General features: G+C 44.6%; 1 protein-coding gene across 2 annotated transcripts; it reads right to left on the bottom strand.

Moving 5' to 3' along the window:
* Window positions 1-6336: 6336 nt before the first annotated feature.
* LOC134966044 (interferon-inducible GTPase 5-like) lies at window positions 6337-18129 on the bottom strand. 2 transcript variants are annotated; one of them, XM_063942507.1, is made up of 2 exons: window positions 18064-18129; window positions 6337-8794 (listed from the first exon to the last, which is right to left on the bottom strand). In XM_063942507.1, the coding sequence occupies exon 2, from the start codon at window positions 8773-8775 to the stop codon at window positions 7582-7584; it is 1194 nt and encodes a 397-aa protein (XP_063798577.1). In that variant the 5' UTR covers window positions 8776-8794; window positions 18064-18129; the 3' UTR covers window positions 6337-7581. The 2 variants fall into 2 exon arrangements, with proteins under 2 accessions (XP_063798577.1, XP_063798578.1); XM_063942508.1 differs by lacking the exon at window positions 18064-18129 and adding an exon at window positions 17952-18057.
* Window positions 18130-18518: the final 389 nt, after the last annotated feature.

Genomic DNA, 18518 nt, shown 5'->3' with positions numbered 1-18518 from the left:
ACATGATTGCTGGCAGTAGGTTCACACACCCTCATACTGGCAAAACACTTTACATCAAGTACCCAGTTACTGTACATGTACTTCTAAATATGTAATTTACTTACTTACCTGTCCATATGGGCCACACTATGTTGGGAAAACGAAAAGGCAATTCAAAGAGAGAATGGCCCAACATAGAGGAGCCATAAAAGCAGCCATCAATGAAGGCAAAAGCGACCAGGCGGTGGCTCGTCACTTCCTCAGGGCTAAACATTCCATGGCAACCCTAAGATATAGAATAATAGATCAAATCCCCCCTAGTTTGAGAGGGGGAGATAGAGATAAACAGCTGTTGCAATTGGAATGTAAATGGATACACTGCTTGAACACAGTTAGCCCACATGGGCTCAATGAAGCCCTAAATTTCAGCTGTTTTTTATAAAACATATGTACGGATCTGGTGCTCCACCGTGTATATATAAATACAATGGCGTTGACTACACAAGGGTATGGAAGCTAGGCTTTATACTAGGTTCCATTTTTTTATATTGCTCTCTATGAGTTATTATAATACCCCATGTCTAGACCTGACCCCATGGAAGGGAGGTCTTGAGAGAGCCTATGTTTTCAGCAATGTTTAAATAATTGCTCACACAGGGACTCCTCTGATTAGTATGTGGTATTAGAAATATAGGTTTTATCAATTATTGGAGGAGGATTATAGATATTTAGTAGAAGCACACAAAAGCACTGGCTCAGAGAGTTAGCACCTTTTTTTAAAAACGATATTTCACAGCAAAATTTTTATTTTCTATGTATTAATCATTGTGCACTGTGAGATACCATTATATAATGGATACCATTATATAGTGTGGCAACATGCTTGTTTTTTCTTAATTTTCTTTTCAATTTTTTAATGTTTCAAACACAGTCACTAGATGGCGACAAATAGCCTCTGAGTCAATTGTTTACATTGGGGGTAATTCCAAGTTGATCGCAGCAGGAATTTTGTTAGCAGTTGGGCAAAACATGCAGATATAACATGTGCAGAAAGAGTTAGATTTGGGTGGGTTATTTTGTTTCTGTGCAGGGTAAATACTGGCTGCTTTATTTTTACACTGCAAATTAGATTGCAGATTGAACACACCACACCCAAATCTAACTCTCTCTGCACATGTTATATCTGCCTCCCCTGCAGTGCACATGGGCCCTCATTCCGAGTTGATCGCTCGCAAGGCGATTTTAGCAGAGTTACACACGCTAAGCCGCCGCCTACTGGGAGTGAATCTTAGCTTCTTAAAATTGCGAACGATGTATTCGCAATATTGCGATTACAAACTACTTAGCAGTTTCAGAGTAGCTTCAGACTTACTCGGCATCTGCGATCAGTTCAGTGCTTGTCGTTCCTGGTTTGACGTCACAAACACACCCAGCGTTCGCCCAGACACTCCCCCGTTTCTCCAGCCACTCCTGCGTTTTTTCCGGAAACGGTAGCGGTTTCATCCACACGCCCATAAAACGCCGTGTTTCCGCCCAGTAACACCCATTTCCTGTCAATCACATTACGTTCGCCGGAGCGAAGAAAAAGCCGTGAGTAAAAATACTATCTTCATAGCAAAAATACTTGGCGCAGTCGCAGTGCGAACATTGCGCATGCGTACTAAGCAGAAAAATGCTGCGATGCGAAGAAAATTACCGAACGAACGACTCGGAATGACCCCCATGGTTTTGCCCAACTGCTAACAAAAATCCTGCTGCGATCAACTTGGAATTACCCCCATGGTGTCATGCATTACCTTATCTTTTAATATAAATGTATTTGCACATTTTCTATATTAAGATTGATTAACACTGCACTGTATCATTACCATTGTGTTATTATTGTGATGTTAGGTATTTTCAGGTCACATGGTGATGCGGCGGCTCCAGCGGCATCACCATGGTAACCTGGGCAGCACTAGTGTTGTGACTCGGCGGACGTCACTTCCGGGCTGACATCACACTCGGGACCGGAAGTGAAGCGCGGACGCCGGGGACGCACGCTGGGAGGTAAGAATGCCAAATTGATTTCTCACAAATATTTAAAATGCCCACTCTAATATATATTGCAGACGCCAGGCACATCTTATTACCATATACGCTAAAAGTGTGCTGTACATCGCAAAACACTGTATCCCATAAGAGAAAACAATACACCCACACATTATCTGAGTTCCAAAGCTCATTGATGTATATATATGTTATTAAAAAGGATATGGATTCAATATATATTACAAAGTACAGTATACCTATAGTTACATGGAGACACTCACACAGTAAGCAGTTAAAAACATACAGTTACTACAATTACATTCAATTTAAGTTACATGCCAGCGATACAATTACCATTCCCTCCAATCCAGCTTATGTCTCCCTCTCTCTGTAAATAAATACAGGAACTGAACTGCCAGCAACTCCTCCATCATCCTCTGAGACCAAAAAGCAAGTGGGCTCCAGTGTAATCAATATGTTATCTAGTTTCTGGGGGAGGGGTTCACGATGAGTCACCAGTTTCTTTGCATATGCTGATCAGGTTCAGCCTTGAAGACATCCAAAGGGCTGGCCTGAGTTTCCTGTCCTCTACCAGCCTGGAACATCTATTGTTCTAATAAAAGTGATTTTAGCTTTTATACATGTAATCATAACTATTCGCTGCAATGTCCCACAACTTCATAACAAGTATCAAATTAATCTACACATTAAGCTGGTTGTTTTAACAGTAAATATGACAGGTCTATCTTGCTTTGTTCAAATAATACACATTCATGACATTAATTCATTAGATAATTTTAAATCATCATGATGTCTGGCGCTTGATATTATTATAATTATGTACTGTATGAAATAAGTGTCGAATCCATCTCTGTGGCATGTCCGTGTAAATGCGTGTGTTACCATATATTGCTGAGCTCGCTGCGCGTATTTGCAAGTATAGCGACTTATGTGTGTGTAGTTTATATGTTCTCTTTATGTAATATTTTTGACTTTGACAGTCCACCCTTTGGCAGTAAACAATAACTGCCATCAATTATTAACCTAAGAAAAAAATATTTCATACCATAATCGGTGACCTAGACACAAGTATGTATGCATTTCGCAAATCAGACACTTGACTATATTTGGGGAAGACAGGGAGGAGGACGAGACATCCTCTATATGCAGTCGGCGGTCACGGGACCACTGGTTGGGTGTGGGACAACATTCAACCTATAGAGTATGCTGGGACAGTGCTTTGGCCTATAATGTCTGATTTGCGACGAACATTTCACACATACATGTACCTACGTCTTTGTACACTGATGTTTGGGTTCGATTGAGGTTCTGCTGTGTAGATGAAAAAGACACAAACAAATTGTGACAGTGACATATAAAATTTTCATGATCTACATATTCCTATCATTTTCTGAACATTGCTTCCATTTCTGGAACGTATGCTACTTCTGTTTAATCATTGAACAAGGGTTATAAGTAGTGTCCTTCCTAAATAACATAAACCTTCGGAGTTAGTGAGCTCTTTATCTGCAGTGTGTGAATAGCCATTGTCTGACTGTTCCTGATTACCTCTGAACTCCATAACTACTAGGCCTTTGATTTTTTTTTTCTACTTTTTTATTGTTGCTACAAGTTCAAACAGTTCTTATATTTCCATTCTTGTCTTATATGACTTTGGTTAAACATACCACCTGCAATACCTTAGGATCAAACTCACCAAACCCTCTTGCTGTCACAGGTTTAAACAATTTGTATGTCTGACCATTTGTTTTCGGGATTTTATCAGACATATTCTTATCCTTAAGTTCTGCAATACCTCTGGTTCAAAGCTGCCCACCCTAGGGAATGGTTCCCTATCTTTGTCAGTCATACATTCCCATTCAGACAAATAGCCTTCCATGTGTGGACCATATTTCCCACACATAATAAACATCGCTGACCCCATGGGCCGTGGCTCTACAACCTGAACCCTGGCTACAAAACATCCACCGCTTGTGCAATTGGATCCCATCACGGGCTTTTTTCTTTTACGCAATCCCCAATGCACAATACGAATAGACGGTGAAAGTTCTTAGAGCGCTTTCACCCACTCCTTCTCCGCTGAGTACCACGACTCACTCCAATAGTGACCACCGCGTACCCAGTGAGGTCCCTATCTGATTTCTATTCACTGGAAGTGTTTAGGAGTGACTTACCTATTCCAATGAATATACACCGCTGGAGATTTTCCTGAGAGAGACCAGCGAAAACTCCCTATGCACTTTATTATACACAAATCACGCTTGCGTATGCTCTATATAGCGCTAATGATACCGCGATTTTACGCAAAAGCTCGTAAAAGGATATCACTTTGCGCTATCTATCGCACCCACAAACGCGCGGTCCAATCGCACAGCGTATAGGTACTTGTTACCTATCCGCCGTACGACCACGGGTCGTTGTACAAACTGGGACCCTCAGTCCGGAGGGTAATACCAAAAAAACCTTTTTACTTCAATACTTCGCAATACAATGCACTATCACGCTCCTCTACAAATCACCTCACGATTTGCGTATTTCAATCTTATATTAATGTGAGTCAGCCGCCTCACGCCACCAAGTCTCCACTCACTTGATGTACCAAACGACGGGATCCCGAACTACTGGGTTCGAATTTCACTCACTCCTACGTTCGCTCACTCAGGTATACTTTGTTTTTTCTGTACAGAAAATTTGGATTCATTCAAGTTGGCAGCTTTACCCCCAGAGGCAATTTAAAAAAAAATTATTTATACTAAATTTTGTTTTTATACTAAAAATTTTTTTTAGAAACCGGGTAGTTTGGTGCTATTGTAGCGTGGCTACTGTCCCGACTTTACACTAAACGAACTATTGTGTAATTTGTACTTAGCGACCGCACTCTTACGCAATTTTGCGCAAACACGCGACCGTGCGTGTCTCTTACGTGGCGTGTACAAAACCGTACGTCCGCAATAGCACAAATCATACAATTTCTATAAATGTGAGCAATACCAACTATAATTGCTCACTTAACACAACACACATTCTTTTTGTATAAACCCTCTTCTACTGGGCCAGAACTGCGTTTTGTGATTTTACTCTTACTTCCTTAAATACTTATTTTAGTTTTAACTATATAGCAACAAAATATCTCCGGTTTCACATAGGTCTGTATGAATCTAGCAATGATCAATAATTTAAATGATATGATTCAGATTGGATAGCCATCTTGCAGAACATATACTGATATAAACACACACATAAGTATAATAATATTATATATATGTACCATTCACTGGTCTCCTCTGAGACTCATTTACCCATTCAGTGCTTATAATTTGCATATCAATGCTGTGTGCTTTTGTCTGTCTGTAAAAGTGTTTTTTTCACTGCTAAGAAAAAGCAGTTACACAGGTTAATTAACATTTCAATGGCTATCCTAAACTAGCAAGCAGAATTAACTGAATCCTAGAGGTAAAAGTAAAAAAAACTTTGTTTATATCTGTGTGTAGTTCTTACATCAAGTATTCATCTCACTATTAACTTTCACTAGGCCCCATTGAAACTATTTGTAATTGACTATGGCATTGGTTAAATAAATGCATCGGTAACTCATAAATCGTGTTTCATGTGACCAAGGAAAGCTGATTATTCTGAGCAGACTGAAAATCAGCCATTTAGAAAAATTACCTTCCCAAAATAGCCGCTGCTCCTCCCCCTTCCACATCCATGAGGGTTACATAAAATGGTGGACAGGCCATGTGGTTAGTCCAAAATGGAGGACAGACCATGCGGTTTCCTTTGTCACAAAGAAATCACACACCATGCAAGCACCTGAAGTTATTTTAGGCCTGAGTTAAAAATAAAAACTATATCAAAGTTATGCAGCAACTTTTAAATATACTTTTAAACCTACTTAAACAGATAAACAATCCAATCTGAATCAAACACAATATAACTTATTTGAACCTTGTTTTGCAACAATAAAAATACATTTTAGCATCTTAAATATTATGAGAAATGCCTTGTCCCTTGAATTTCATATCAGCGTCTTACTAATACCACAACAATACATTAACGTGGATGTTATTTTCATCAGCTTCTCAATGCGTCCATTGGAGCCGGTCAATTACAGCCGCGTTTGTAATGTACAGTGCATCATTAAGAACGTGATATCCCGTGAGAGCCCCCATCTAAGAATGCCAAATTGATTTCTCACAAATATTTTAAATGCCCGCTCTAATATATATTGCAGACGCCAGGCACATCTTATTACCATATACACTAAAAGTGCGCTATACATCGCAAAACACTGTATCCCATAAGATTAAACAATACACCCACACATTATCTGAGTTCCAAAGCTCATTGATGTATATATTTGTTATTAAAAAGGATATGGATTCAATATATATTACAAAGTACAGTATACCTATAGTTACATGGTTACACTCACACAGTAAGCAGTTAAAAACATACAGTTACATAAATTACATACAATTTCAGTTACATGCCAGCCATACAATTACCATTCCCTCCAATCCAGCTTATGTCTCCCTCTCTCTGTAAATAAATACAGGAACTGAACTGCCAGCAACTCCTCCATCATCCTCTGAGACCAAAAAGCAAGTGAGCTCCAGTGTAATCAATATGTTATCTAGTTTCTGGGGGAGGGGTTCACGATGAGTCACCAGTTTCTTTGCATATGCTGATCAGGTTCAGCCTTGAAGACATCCAAAGGGCTGGCCTGAGTTTCCTGTCCTCTACCAGCCTGGAACATCTATTGTTCTAATAAAAGTGATTTTAGCTTTTATACATGTAATCATAACTATTCGCTCCAATGTCCCACAACTTCATAACAAGTATCAAATTAATCTACACATTTAGCTGGTTGTTTTAATAGTAAATATGACAGGTCTATCTTGCTCTGTTCAAATAATACACATTCATGACATTAATTCATTAGATAATTTTAAATTATCATGATGTCTGGCGCTTGATATTATTATAATTATGTACTGTATGAAATAAGTGTCGAATCCATCTCTGTGGCATGTCCGTGTAAATGCGTGTGTTACCATATATTGCTGTGCTCGCTGCGCATATTTGCAAGTATAGTGACTTATGTATGTGTAGTTTGTATGTTCTCTTTATGTAATATTTTTGACTTTGGCAGAGGCTGCAGAACGATCTGGAGACCTGTAAGTGTGTGTATTTAAGCACTTTATGTTTTACACTGGTTGATGTGTGTGTGTCCTGATGACGGGGGGCAGTACCCCGAAACTTTGAATTAAATCACTGCATTGTTTCACTTACTTTGAAGTCCGGGAGTGCCTCTGTGCTTTGGAATATATATCAAGGGGTCCATTGGCCCGGTGAGAGCACCCTGGCAATATCTATCTATCTATCTATCTATCTATCTATCTATCTATCTATCTATCTATCTATTTATATGAACCCCCGCAATAAATCCTGTGTTTGCCCCTGTGCACAGTCACCCAGTAATATGCTTCTTGAGATCATCATGGATGCCCTATAAATTGTGACCAGAGTAAAAAGTCTATTTCTGGTTTAGGCAGAACTCTCTAAAGCCTTTGAGAGCACCCTTGCTGCATCATCTGCGACATCTGTCAGGAAGCTGCAGAGCATCCAATAAGCAGTCCCAAAGGCAATGCCCACATCTGCCATGCTGGCTATCACTGGCACTAAACTAGCCACATATTTCTTCAGCATTAGTATTATGGCTGCCTTGTCCTGTGACAACAACTCTCGGTTAATGTCATGCTCACAAATCATTTGCTGATGGACCAGCGGGGATCTGATCACAGACTTCAAATCACTGAGCTCTTTGCCAAACGTCTTTGCTAATTTTTCAAGGGATCTTTCATCCAATCCAAAAGCTTCCTTGAATTCGGTCATAGTATTTACCAAGGTGGCGATATCACCCCTAGCACACAGGCTGGAAATAGCATAGCCTGAGGCCCATTTCCAGATTTGATTCCTAAGTGCATCCTTTTTCTTCTCCAGAGCCTGCTTATAAATATTGGGTAGGGAGAGCAAAAACACGTGTCTCTTTTGGCTTGGAAGCTCACTCTCCAGAGTCTTCTGCATGTTGTAGAAGTCATATTTGTCTAGTTCCAGGCAGGAGAGTAGAAACACTTGCGGCTGTTTGATGCCTCCTTCATGAAGTCCTTGGATACATCTATTGCGAATGTCTTTCAAGATGTTCTCCTCATTGTAGCTGTTTCTCCTCCGTGTTCTGGACGCATTCAAGTCTGAGTCAATTTTTGACCTCAAAAAGTAAAACTTTTTCCCCATGGTGTGGATGGCTTGTGCCAGTTGGATGTGGCAATCTTTGAATCGCTCAGATGCAATAATGAAGAAAAAGTCATATTGGCTGAAGTTAACTAATTTCATATAATCCCTTGCATTAAAGCTTGGAGTTCCTATCCCAGGGAGGTCCCAGTAGTGGACATTTTTATGCTGAGGGTGTGAATAAGGTGTTGGCTCCACTGTGGTCTCCACCACTCCTGTCTTAGCAGCATCCTTATCCTCATCTTCCACCCCACGGATGACATTGATAAAAGTGGACTTTCCAGATCCCGATTCTCCGGTTACAGCAATATTCAGAATGACATCTTCAATGTCAACAAGAGATTGTCTAATACTTCTGGCAGCTTCTACAAAATCTTCATTCTTGAAGACGGCTCTCATCTCCTGCAATTCGTTTTCTGTAATTATAGGCATAGTTTGCTTGGAATCCATTTTTATCTTGATATAATTACTGTAAAAAAAAGTGTAATGGAAAATATTAAAGCAAACGCAACACAGCTAAACTGTTATATACAGTATAGTACATATGTGATAACTGGTATCCGGTCTCTAGGTCGACCACACTTAGGTCGACAATGTCTAGATCGACCACTATTGGTTGACAGTAAGCAGGTCGACATGGTTACTAGGTCGACATGGATACTAGGTTGACATGACAGAAGGTCGACTTTAAGTTTGACTTTTTATACTTTACTATCCACATGGACTATAATTGGGAATGGTGCACTAATTGGGGTTCCCGGTCACCCTACGGAGAAAACAACACCAAAAAAATATATATAATGTCGACCTTCTGTCTTGTCGACCTAGTGCATGTCGACCTAGAGTCCCTGTCGACCCAGAAACCCTGTCGACCTACTTACTGTCGACCAATAGTGGTCGACCTAGACACTGTCGACCTAAGTGTCGGGGGCTTATCATTGCAAGGGGCTGCATTCTCAGCTGCAGAGCACCTTCCACAGAGGCCATGTTCAGACAGAGACACTGCATATGCCATAGGGGGTTATTCAGGTCTGTTAGCAAAGCAAAAAAGTTAGCAATTGGGCAAAACCATGTTGCACTGCAGGGGGTGGGGGTGGGGGGGCAGATGTAACATGTGCAGAGAGAGTTAGATTTGGGTGGGTTATATTGTTCCTATGCATGGTAAATACTGGCTGCTTTACTTTTACACTGCAATTTAGATTTCAGTTTGAACACACCCCACCCAAATCTAACTCTCTTTGCACATGTTATATCTGCCCCCCCCTGCAGTGCACATGGTTTTGCCCAACTGCTAAAAAAAATTCCTGCTGCGATCAACTTGGAATTACCCCCATAGGCAGGTGCAAGTGTTGATAGTGGACACGATGGTGCACTGATGGTGACCTGTCTAGAACCACCAGCGGTGCTACAGCATACAGGTGTACAGACAATGGGTGTCTTGGGGCTGCACATTGAGGTGAATGCTAGTACACAAGGGGTATCTGAAACTAGCATTTGCATATTACCACACCTGCAACTCCGGCAACTGGCACTAGAGCGGCCACCTCTGAATCAGGCCCCCAGTGTGCTTACTAGGCAGGGAAGCAGATTAAAGGCAGCAAATGGAAGCAAGTATAATGGCCATTACATGTTGTCTAGATGATGTGAAGTAAATCTTCCCTCACCTTTATATTCGTATATCACAGAGATAAAAAAATTAGATAAATGTTCCTTAGTGCATAGGCAAACGCAGTGGGGGTTTCCGGTTGCTCAGAAACCCCCCTCCTCTTGGCAAGTGGCAAATTATGACAACAATTCCAATGGTATATAATACGATTACTAGAGCTGCCGCCGCATCATGCAGTGCTGCTGCACATGCCCAGTGGTAACAGCATTTTCTATCAAGTTTGCTGTGTGTGTGGTTCTGAGACCTCGTTTAGTGCACTGGACAAAAGAGTAGCTATCAGAAAAAAGAGACAGGAGTCTTATTATGAGGCAGGAGAATGTGTGCTTAGAAAGTGCAGTACTGGTTCTATAATGTTTAACCTTTTCCTGACCACTTATCGCATTTATATTATTCAAGTATGTTTGATACAGCCTGTACTACAAATCATCTATACTGTATTCCATGTTTTGCAGAGTGCGATATTTGCATATTGCATTTGGAAACCCCCCTCTTGAAATCCTGCGTTTGCCACTGTAGTGCAATACCTGGCTGCGTTGGGTTTGGCGTCACTGACCAGAGCTGTAAGGGTTAACTTGCGTCTCTGCAGATATCAGTGCAACTGAAATTCCTGATTTTTGCTCAAGTTGTGAACTCAGCGCAAGACTGGGCCCACAGTCTACATAAACTGAGTCAATCTGCAAATTATAATGTTCTCCCCAGGGAGCTGCAGCGGCTATAAGGGCTGGTGTCAGACGCAGTGTTAATATTTCCCATAAAGCCTGATTAAATATGGTGCAGGCATTGGTGACAGAGCATGAAATGAGCAGATAGTGGGCGCCCTAAATATTTCCCATTCTGCATGTGGGTATGTTATGAGATTTGGTTTAGGTTAAAAATTATAATCTCTACCAATTACCCAAAAGTGACAGTCTAGATAATGTAAATATTATGGGAAAATATCAACATACCTAGGGGCATATTTACTAAAAGTTAATTTGGTCGATTTTTGATCGATTTTGTGTTTTAGGGTCTAAATCACACATTTACTAACAGATGATTTTTGTTAGTAAAAAATTTACCTGATTCCTGGCGGATCTTGTAATCATGGCCCTGCATCTCACTGCACCGATGTGCAGCATTAGGCAGCAGTAGGACTACTATTAATACTATTAATAAGTGAGGGTTTAACCATATTCCTTTGGTAAACATTATTTAGTTGTCATTTTTCATCACAAGTCTGTTCATGCGATTGATTTGGATTATGTATCACTGATACCACCGAGGCTCATAAACTTCTCTCTCTGAGCCCACCTACAGCGTACAGCGTGCTATAGGAGGAGAGGAGTCATGAAACATTACTATCCCCCTGATGCAGTGCTGCGCTCAGCCGGGACCGAGCTTGGTGTGAGGGTTGGCCATCAACCATTGATAGTTAGCAACCATCGATGTTCTGATGGTGTGTTTTCACTACTGATGGTGAACATCAGTAGCTAATAGTGCCGGCCCTGCATCACTTTTTTCGGAATTTGGCACATACTGTAGGGGTCAGACCTTAGTCCCCATTGATAATTTCTGTGAAATCTTCTGCATTAGGCTGTTAGTCAGGGGCGGATCCAGGACAAAATGACAGGGGGGGCACCATGACAGGCGAAAAAGTGTGGGTATTATTTTTTCCGCACATAAAGTAAGAACACCCCTGGGAAAGTGGTCCTGGCCTTGCAACAAGGGTATAACCTCTCAAGAAAGGTTGTGGCCTCAAAGGGAATGCAGTATCCATATAACGTGGAAGAGTGTGATGCCATGAAGTTGCAGAGGATGATAGGACAGAGAGAGTGATTGGGAGATAGTGACGCAGGGGAGAGGCAGTGGATGATGGGGATAGATAGTGGGAGATGGAAAGGCAGTGGGTAATAGTAAGAGGCAGTGGGTAAACCATGGAATCGGTGACAAGGGGAGGCAGTGGATGATGCCAGGGGGAACCAGTGGGTGATGTAGAGGATGATGGTGAGAGGCAGTGGGTGACAGGGAAAGATAGTGGGAAACGGAGAAGCAGTAGGTGAGGGGGAGAGGCAGTGAGTGTCAGGAAAGGGGGATGGGGAAAGGAAGTAGGAGACAGAGAGAGGCAGAGGGTGACAGTGAGAGGCAATGGGTGAGGGTAGGGAGTGACAGGGAGAGGCAGTGAGTGACAGGGAGATTGTGGTTGACTGGGTAGGTAGTGGGTGACAGAGAGGCAGAGGTGACATGGAAGCAGTGGGTGGCAGAGTGAGGCAGGGGTGAAAGGGAAAGGAAGATAGTGAAAGGGAGGCAGAGAGTGACATGGCGGCTGAAGGTGACAGTGAGTGATGGTATACGGTGACAGAGAAAGGCAGAGAGTGACAAGGAGATAGTGGGTGACAGGAAGAGGCAGGGGTGACAGGCAGATAGTGGATGACTGGGGAGCCAGCTGGTTACGTGAGTGGCAGAGGTGATAGTGAAAGAAAGAGGGTGACAGGGAGATAGTGGGTAACATGGAGGCAGTGGGTGATAGAGAAGCAAGGGTGACAGAGATGCAGAGGATGAGAGTGAGATAGTGGGTGACTGGGGAGGTACTGGGTGACGTGGAGGGAGTGGATGACAGGGAGATAGTGGGTGACAAAGAGAGAAAGCGAGAGAGACTGAGGGTTACAGGGAGATAGTGGGTGACAGAGAGACTGAGGCTGACAAGGCGATAGTGGGTGACAGAGACTGAGGGTGACAGAGAGAGATACTGATGGTGACAGGGAGATAGTGGGTGACAGAGAGAGACTGAGGGTGACAGAGAGAGATACTGATGGTGACAGGGAGATAGTGGGTGACAGAGAGAAACTGACGACAATTCCCGTGGCCTGAGCAGTAAGGATAGCGGTAGTTGAGACAGCCGGGGACGCCCGGATCTCAGAACTATGCACAACATCAAGACACTGCTCACTGCAGGGGGAGTCTCTGACCTAATTAAGGTAGCCCATTCCGTGTGAGGGCTAAGTGGTGACCGAACACACAAGCGGAACAAGCAGCAATTCCAACTGGGGCTCCATACGGGCAGAGCGGCAACTCATTCATATATGTGATAATAGAGGGACTGCTAACCGGTTCTGTATGTTGATCAGCTGGTAATACAAAGTATATTTATAGCCCATATTCACTGATTTACAGCTCATCCCACCAAGCCGGAGAGCCGTTGTGATAAGATACAAAGTGTCTGGACATCCACACAGTTGTTACATTCGTAAGACTGACACTCTGTAATATAGGGGGTCATTCCGAGTTGTTCGCTCGCAAGGCGATTTTAGCAGCATTGCACACGCTAAGCCGCCGCCTACTGGGAGTGAATCTTAGCTTCTTAAAATTGCGAACGAAAGATTCGCAATATTGCGAAAAGACTTCTCTGTGCAGTTTCTGAGTAGCTCGAGACTTACTCTGCCAGTGCGATCAGTTCAGTGCTTGTCATTCCTGGTTTGACGTCACAAACACACCCAGCGTTCGCCCAGACACTCCTCCGTTTCTCCAGCCACTCCCGCGTTTTTCCCACAAACTGTAGCGTTTTTTCACACACTCCCATAAAACGGCCAGTTTCCGCCCAGAAACACCCACTTCCTGTCAATCACACTCCGATCGCCTGAATGAAGAAAAAGCCGTGAGTAAAATACCTACCTGCATAGCAAATTTACTTGGCGCAGTCGCAGTGCGGACATTGCGCATGCGCACTAAGCGGAAAATCGCTGCGATGCGAAGAAATTTACCGAGCGAACAACTCGGAATGACCCCCATAGTTACAATTTGGCAACAAGTTTGTGCTAAAACTATGTGCTAACATTTGTGCTAAAACTATGAATTGGATATATTGAAGTGATGAATATATTCAGATATAATCAATTCCTTTTATAATTTATTGTAATGTATTTGTATGTGTTTTTTAAACTGTGATAAAGCATAAATTATTCTATTGAAAACCACTGACATTTCTACTTTTTAATACTATTATAATTCAATATTACACTGCGTGATCTTTTTTTGGTGGTAATTTAGAGACTGAGGGTGACATGGAGTAAGTGGGTGATAGAGAGAGAGACTGAGGGTGACAGGGAGTAAGTCGGTGACAGATAGAGAGACTGAGGGTGACAGGGAGTAAGTGGGTGACAGAGAGAGAGACTGAGGGTGACAGGGAGTAAGTGGGTGACAGAGAGAGACTGAGGGTGACAAGGAGTAAGTGGGTGACAGAGAGACTGAGGGTGATAGGGAGAAAGTGGGTAACAGAGAGAGAGAGACTGAGGGTGACAGGGAGTAAGTGGGTGAGAGAGAGACTGAGGGTGATAGGGAGACAGTGGATGACAGAGAGAGAGAGACTGAGGGTGACAGGGAGTAAGTGGGTGACAGAGAGAGAGACTGAGGGTGACAGGGAGTAAGTGGGTGACAGAGAGAGAGACTGAGGGTGACAGAGAGACTGAGGGTGATAGGGAGAAAGTGGGTGACAGAGAGAGAGACTGAGGGTGACAGGGAGTAAGTGGGTGACAGAGAGACTGAGGGTGATAGGGAGAAAGTGGGTGACAGAGAGAGGGAGACTGAGGGTGACAGGGAGAAAGTGGGTGACAGAGAGAGAGACTGAGGGTGACAGGGAGTAAGTGGGTGACAGAGAGAGAGACTGAGTGTGACAGGGAGTAAGTGGTGACAGAGAGAGAGACTGAGGGTGACAGGGAGTAAGTGGTGACAGAGAGAGAGACTGAGGGTGACAGGGAGAAAGTGGGTGACAGAGAGAGAGACTGAGGGTGACAGGGAGTAAGTGGTGACAGAGAGAGAGAGACTGAGGGTGACAGGGAGTAAGTGGGTGACAGAGAGAGAGACTGAAGGTGACAGGGAGTAAGTGGTAACAGAGAGAGAGACTGAGGGTGACAAGGAGTAAGTGGGTGACAGAGAGAGAGACTGAGGGTGACAGGGAGTAAGTGGGTGACAGACAGAGACTGAGGGTGACAGGGAGAAAGTGGGTGACAGAGAGAGAGACTGATGGTGACAGGGAGTAAGTGGTGACAGAGAGAGAGAGAGACTGAGGGTGACAGGGAGTAAGTGGGTGACAGAGAGACTGAGGGTGACAGGGAGTAAGTGGGTGACTGGCAGCAGCAGCAGTCTCCTTACTTCCACCTCTGTACTGACCTTTCTGCTGTCTCTAAGTTCAACCCCACCCGCTCCACACCCAGCTCATCCAGCACTGCGACTCTGCTCCTCACAGCACCTCCTCCCCAGCCCTCAGCAGCAGCAGACCTCCGTCCTCATCCCCTCTCCTCCTCAGCAGCCTCTTAACTTTCACCTCTTGGCCCTTCTCCCTGCACACAGAAGCGCTGATACTCCCCAATCCCAGACTAATTAAAGCAAGGCCAGGGCGTCATCTTCTGATTCAGGTCAGTGCTCACCTGGTGGCCTGCTGAGTGCTCACCTCGTGGCCTGCTGGGCATACGGATCGCGGCACCGGCATTGTCGTGGTCATGGTGGTGGCTGACCTGGCTGGAAGTCCCTGCAGCAGCGCTGCGCTGTCCCTCAGCAGCACTTGGTCCACCTCCTCCGGGCCCCATGTGATGACTGGGCTGAGCAGTCACTTGCAGAATGGCATCCGCGTTGTGGCTGCTGAGCTCCTCTGCACTGCACTGCACATCACGTGTGCACTGTGCAGGGAGCCAATCTAGATCAAGCCTAGCCCAGCAAGCAGAATGCTGGAGGCAGAGCTGCTGAAAACGGAGGGCTGACAGCAGCCTAAAGTAATGAAGCTGTCCGCAGTATAACAAATAAAAAATCTCTAAATGACAGGGGGGGCACGTGCCTTGGTGTCCCCCCCCCCCCCCCCCCCCCCCCCCTGTATCCGCCACTGCTGTTAGTACATAATGAGAATGCTGCATATAATTATGTAGAAACTGCTGTTTCTGCATAATATGAAAGATAAGCTTGATAAATAGGCCTCTATCAGACACCTTCCTGACATTACTAAATGACAAAAATAAACAGCAAGCCTATGATGTACTGTAGCAACACTGCAAATGTATAACCCCATTCCTGTTTTATGGGCCCTACACACTAAAGGGCCCTACACATTTGGCGTTCCGTCGCCGAGCTGCCCGATGGCGGATACGGGCGACGGGTGACCCAGCGGGGGGGGGCAGTGACGAAGGAAGTGAAGTTTCTTCACTCCCCCCCCGTTACCCGGCTCCACAGCAGTGCAGGCAAATATGGATGGGGCACCAGCGATGAACGAGGGCGGGGCAGCGCATCGTTCATCGCTGGTGCCTCCACACTCAAAGATATGAACGGTATCTCGTTCATTAATGAATGAGATCGTTCATATCTTTGAGTGATATCGCCCAGTGTGTAGGGCCTCTAAGCGATAACACTGAAAGATATGAACGATCTCGTTCATTAACGAATGAGATATCGTTCATATCTTTCAGTGTGTAGGCACCAGCGATGAATGATGCGCATCATCGTTGGTGCCGGGTCACTTATACACGCAGGCCAATATGGACAATCTCGCCCATATTAGCATTCAGGGCTATGAGGCCGGGTGACGGGGGGGGGGAGTGAAGAAACTTCATTACCCCCGTCACTCCCGCCGGGTGAGTAGGGCCTATTACAGCTGCTGTTATTACTTTCACTGTAGCAGACTGTATGTCTCTGTTTAGTTTAAAAAATTGGCCAATTGTTTAAAATTATCAGCAGATGTCACCGTGTTTTGCTGTCTATTTTTGCCATTTTTATATAAAAACACACACCAGGACAGACCGTGCATTACAGTAATACTGCTGTGAGGAGATACAGTAGATACAGTAGCTGCTATTATGGTAATATATTTTGCAAGTGTGAAAGATGTCAGTATATAATATTCTTGCAGTTGCAATTGCAGTTAAATGCTAATATGGGCATAAGCTAACCTGAGCATAGGGACGCCCGCTGCTATCATGTAATTTCCGCCCAACGCTGTATAATTGCTGATACATCGATACCATTGTCGCAAATCCAGCCATGACGCAGTCTTGCGTGCCTCTGTAGACGGGCAGGCTGAGCTGCTCTCCAGTAGCAATTTAGATCGCACTTGCTAATTTAAGTATGCCGTGAAAACAGCGTCTAAATGGCCATGACGCACCTGTGTTTACATGACCACTCCCAGTTACCACCCCCAAACGCTGTCTTCCTGTCACTCACTTTGCGACTCATTCCTCGGTGCGACCGCAATCACAATTCACTCGCTGCGTTTGCGCACTGTGGCTCAGAGACATATGCAGTAAGGAAACATTGACCAATGTGCGTACAATGGGCATCATTCCGAACCGATCGCTCGCTGCGGTTTATCGCAGCGCAGCGAACGGGTCGGAACTGCGCATACTGGACGGCCTAATCCCTAGCGATCGCCTCTGCCTGATTGACAGGCAGAGGCAGTCGCTGGGTGGAAGGGGGCGACACGGCGGCGTTTGGCTGCCGTTATAGGGGTGCGGTCCGGCCAACGCAGGCGTAGCTGGACCGTGCGGGGGGCGGGCCGCAACGGCTGCGTGACGTCACACGCGGCCGCTGCGACCAGGGGCAGCAACGACCAACTCCCAGCCAGCCGCAGGAGCTGCGCTGGCCGGGAGTTACTCCACAAGTACAAAAGCATTGCTGGGCGTCCCCCCGCATGTCTGGGAAGATGATCGTAGCTGTGCTAAATTTAGCACAGCTACGATCAACTCGGAATGACCCCCAATAGCCGCTCTGCTGCATCCTCACCACAATGAGCCTCCATGTTTGTACAACATGTTCTCTGTCAGTAAATAGAAGGTTGTCAGCGAAAATATTTACAAGAGCCGATAACCCCAAGTTGAACTACAAGTCCCAGCATACCCTGTCAGGCAGCCTTTGGCATTCTGCAGTGATAACTTCTGACCCAATAACGTAAATGCATTTCTGTAGCAGAAAATGAAAGTGAAAGTAGCCGGCTCCTTATTCCACATACTTGTCTCACGTCCTCTGTAATCCTATTATCCTTTCACTTTTCCCAAATTAGATTCTGTTTTTGGGCGTCCTCCTCTCCCTATATTCATACATGACTCCCATCTCCAGCTCACCTTTGTTCCTGCTCCCCACTCTCTTCCTGCACACCCACTGGTGGATGTGACCTCACAGGAGGAGGAGATGTACTGTAAGCTGAGAGTGGGGAGGACACTGGACTCTGCCCTCCATTCACATTGCTGTAGCATCCAGTGCATGTAGTTTGTAGTAGAGATGAGCGGGTTCGGTTTCTCTGAAACCGAACCCGCACGAACTTCATGTTTTTTTCACGGGTCCGAGCAGACTCGGATCCTCCCGCCTTGCTCGGTTAACCCGAGCGCGCCCGAACGTCATCATGACGCTGTCGGATTCTCGCGAGACTCGGATTCTATATAAGGAGCCGCGCGTCGCCACCATTTTCACACGTGCATTGAGATTGATAGGGAGAGGACGTGGCTGGCGTCCTCTCCATTAGAAATTAGATTAGAAGAGAGAGAGAGATTGTGCAGAGTCAGACAGAGTTTACCACAGT

This window comes from Pseudophryne corroboree, chromosome 10 (assembly GCF_028390025.1).
Source record: "Pseudophryne corroboree isolate aPseCor3 chromosome 10, aPseCor3.hap2, whole genome shotgun sequence".
Lineage (NCBI taxonomy): Eukaryota > Metazoa > Chordata > Amphibia > Anura > Myobatrachidae > Pseudophryne > Pseudophryne corroboree.
Note: the sequence above shows the minus strand (reverse complement) of the source record. Positions and strands in the feature narration are given on the sequence as shown.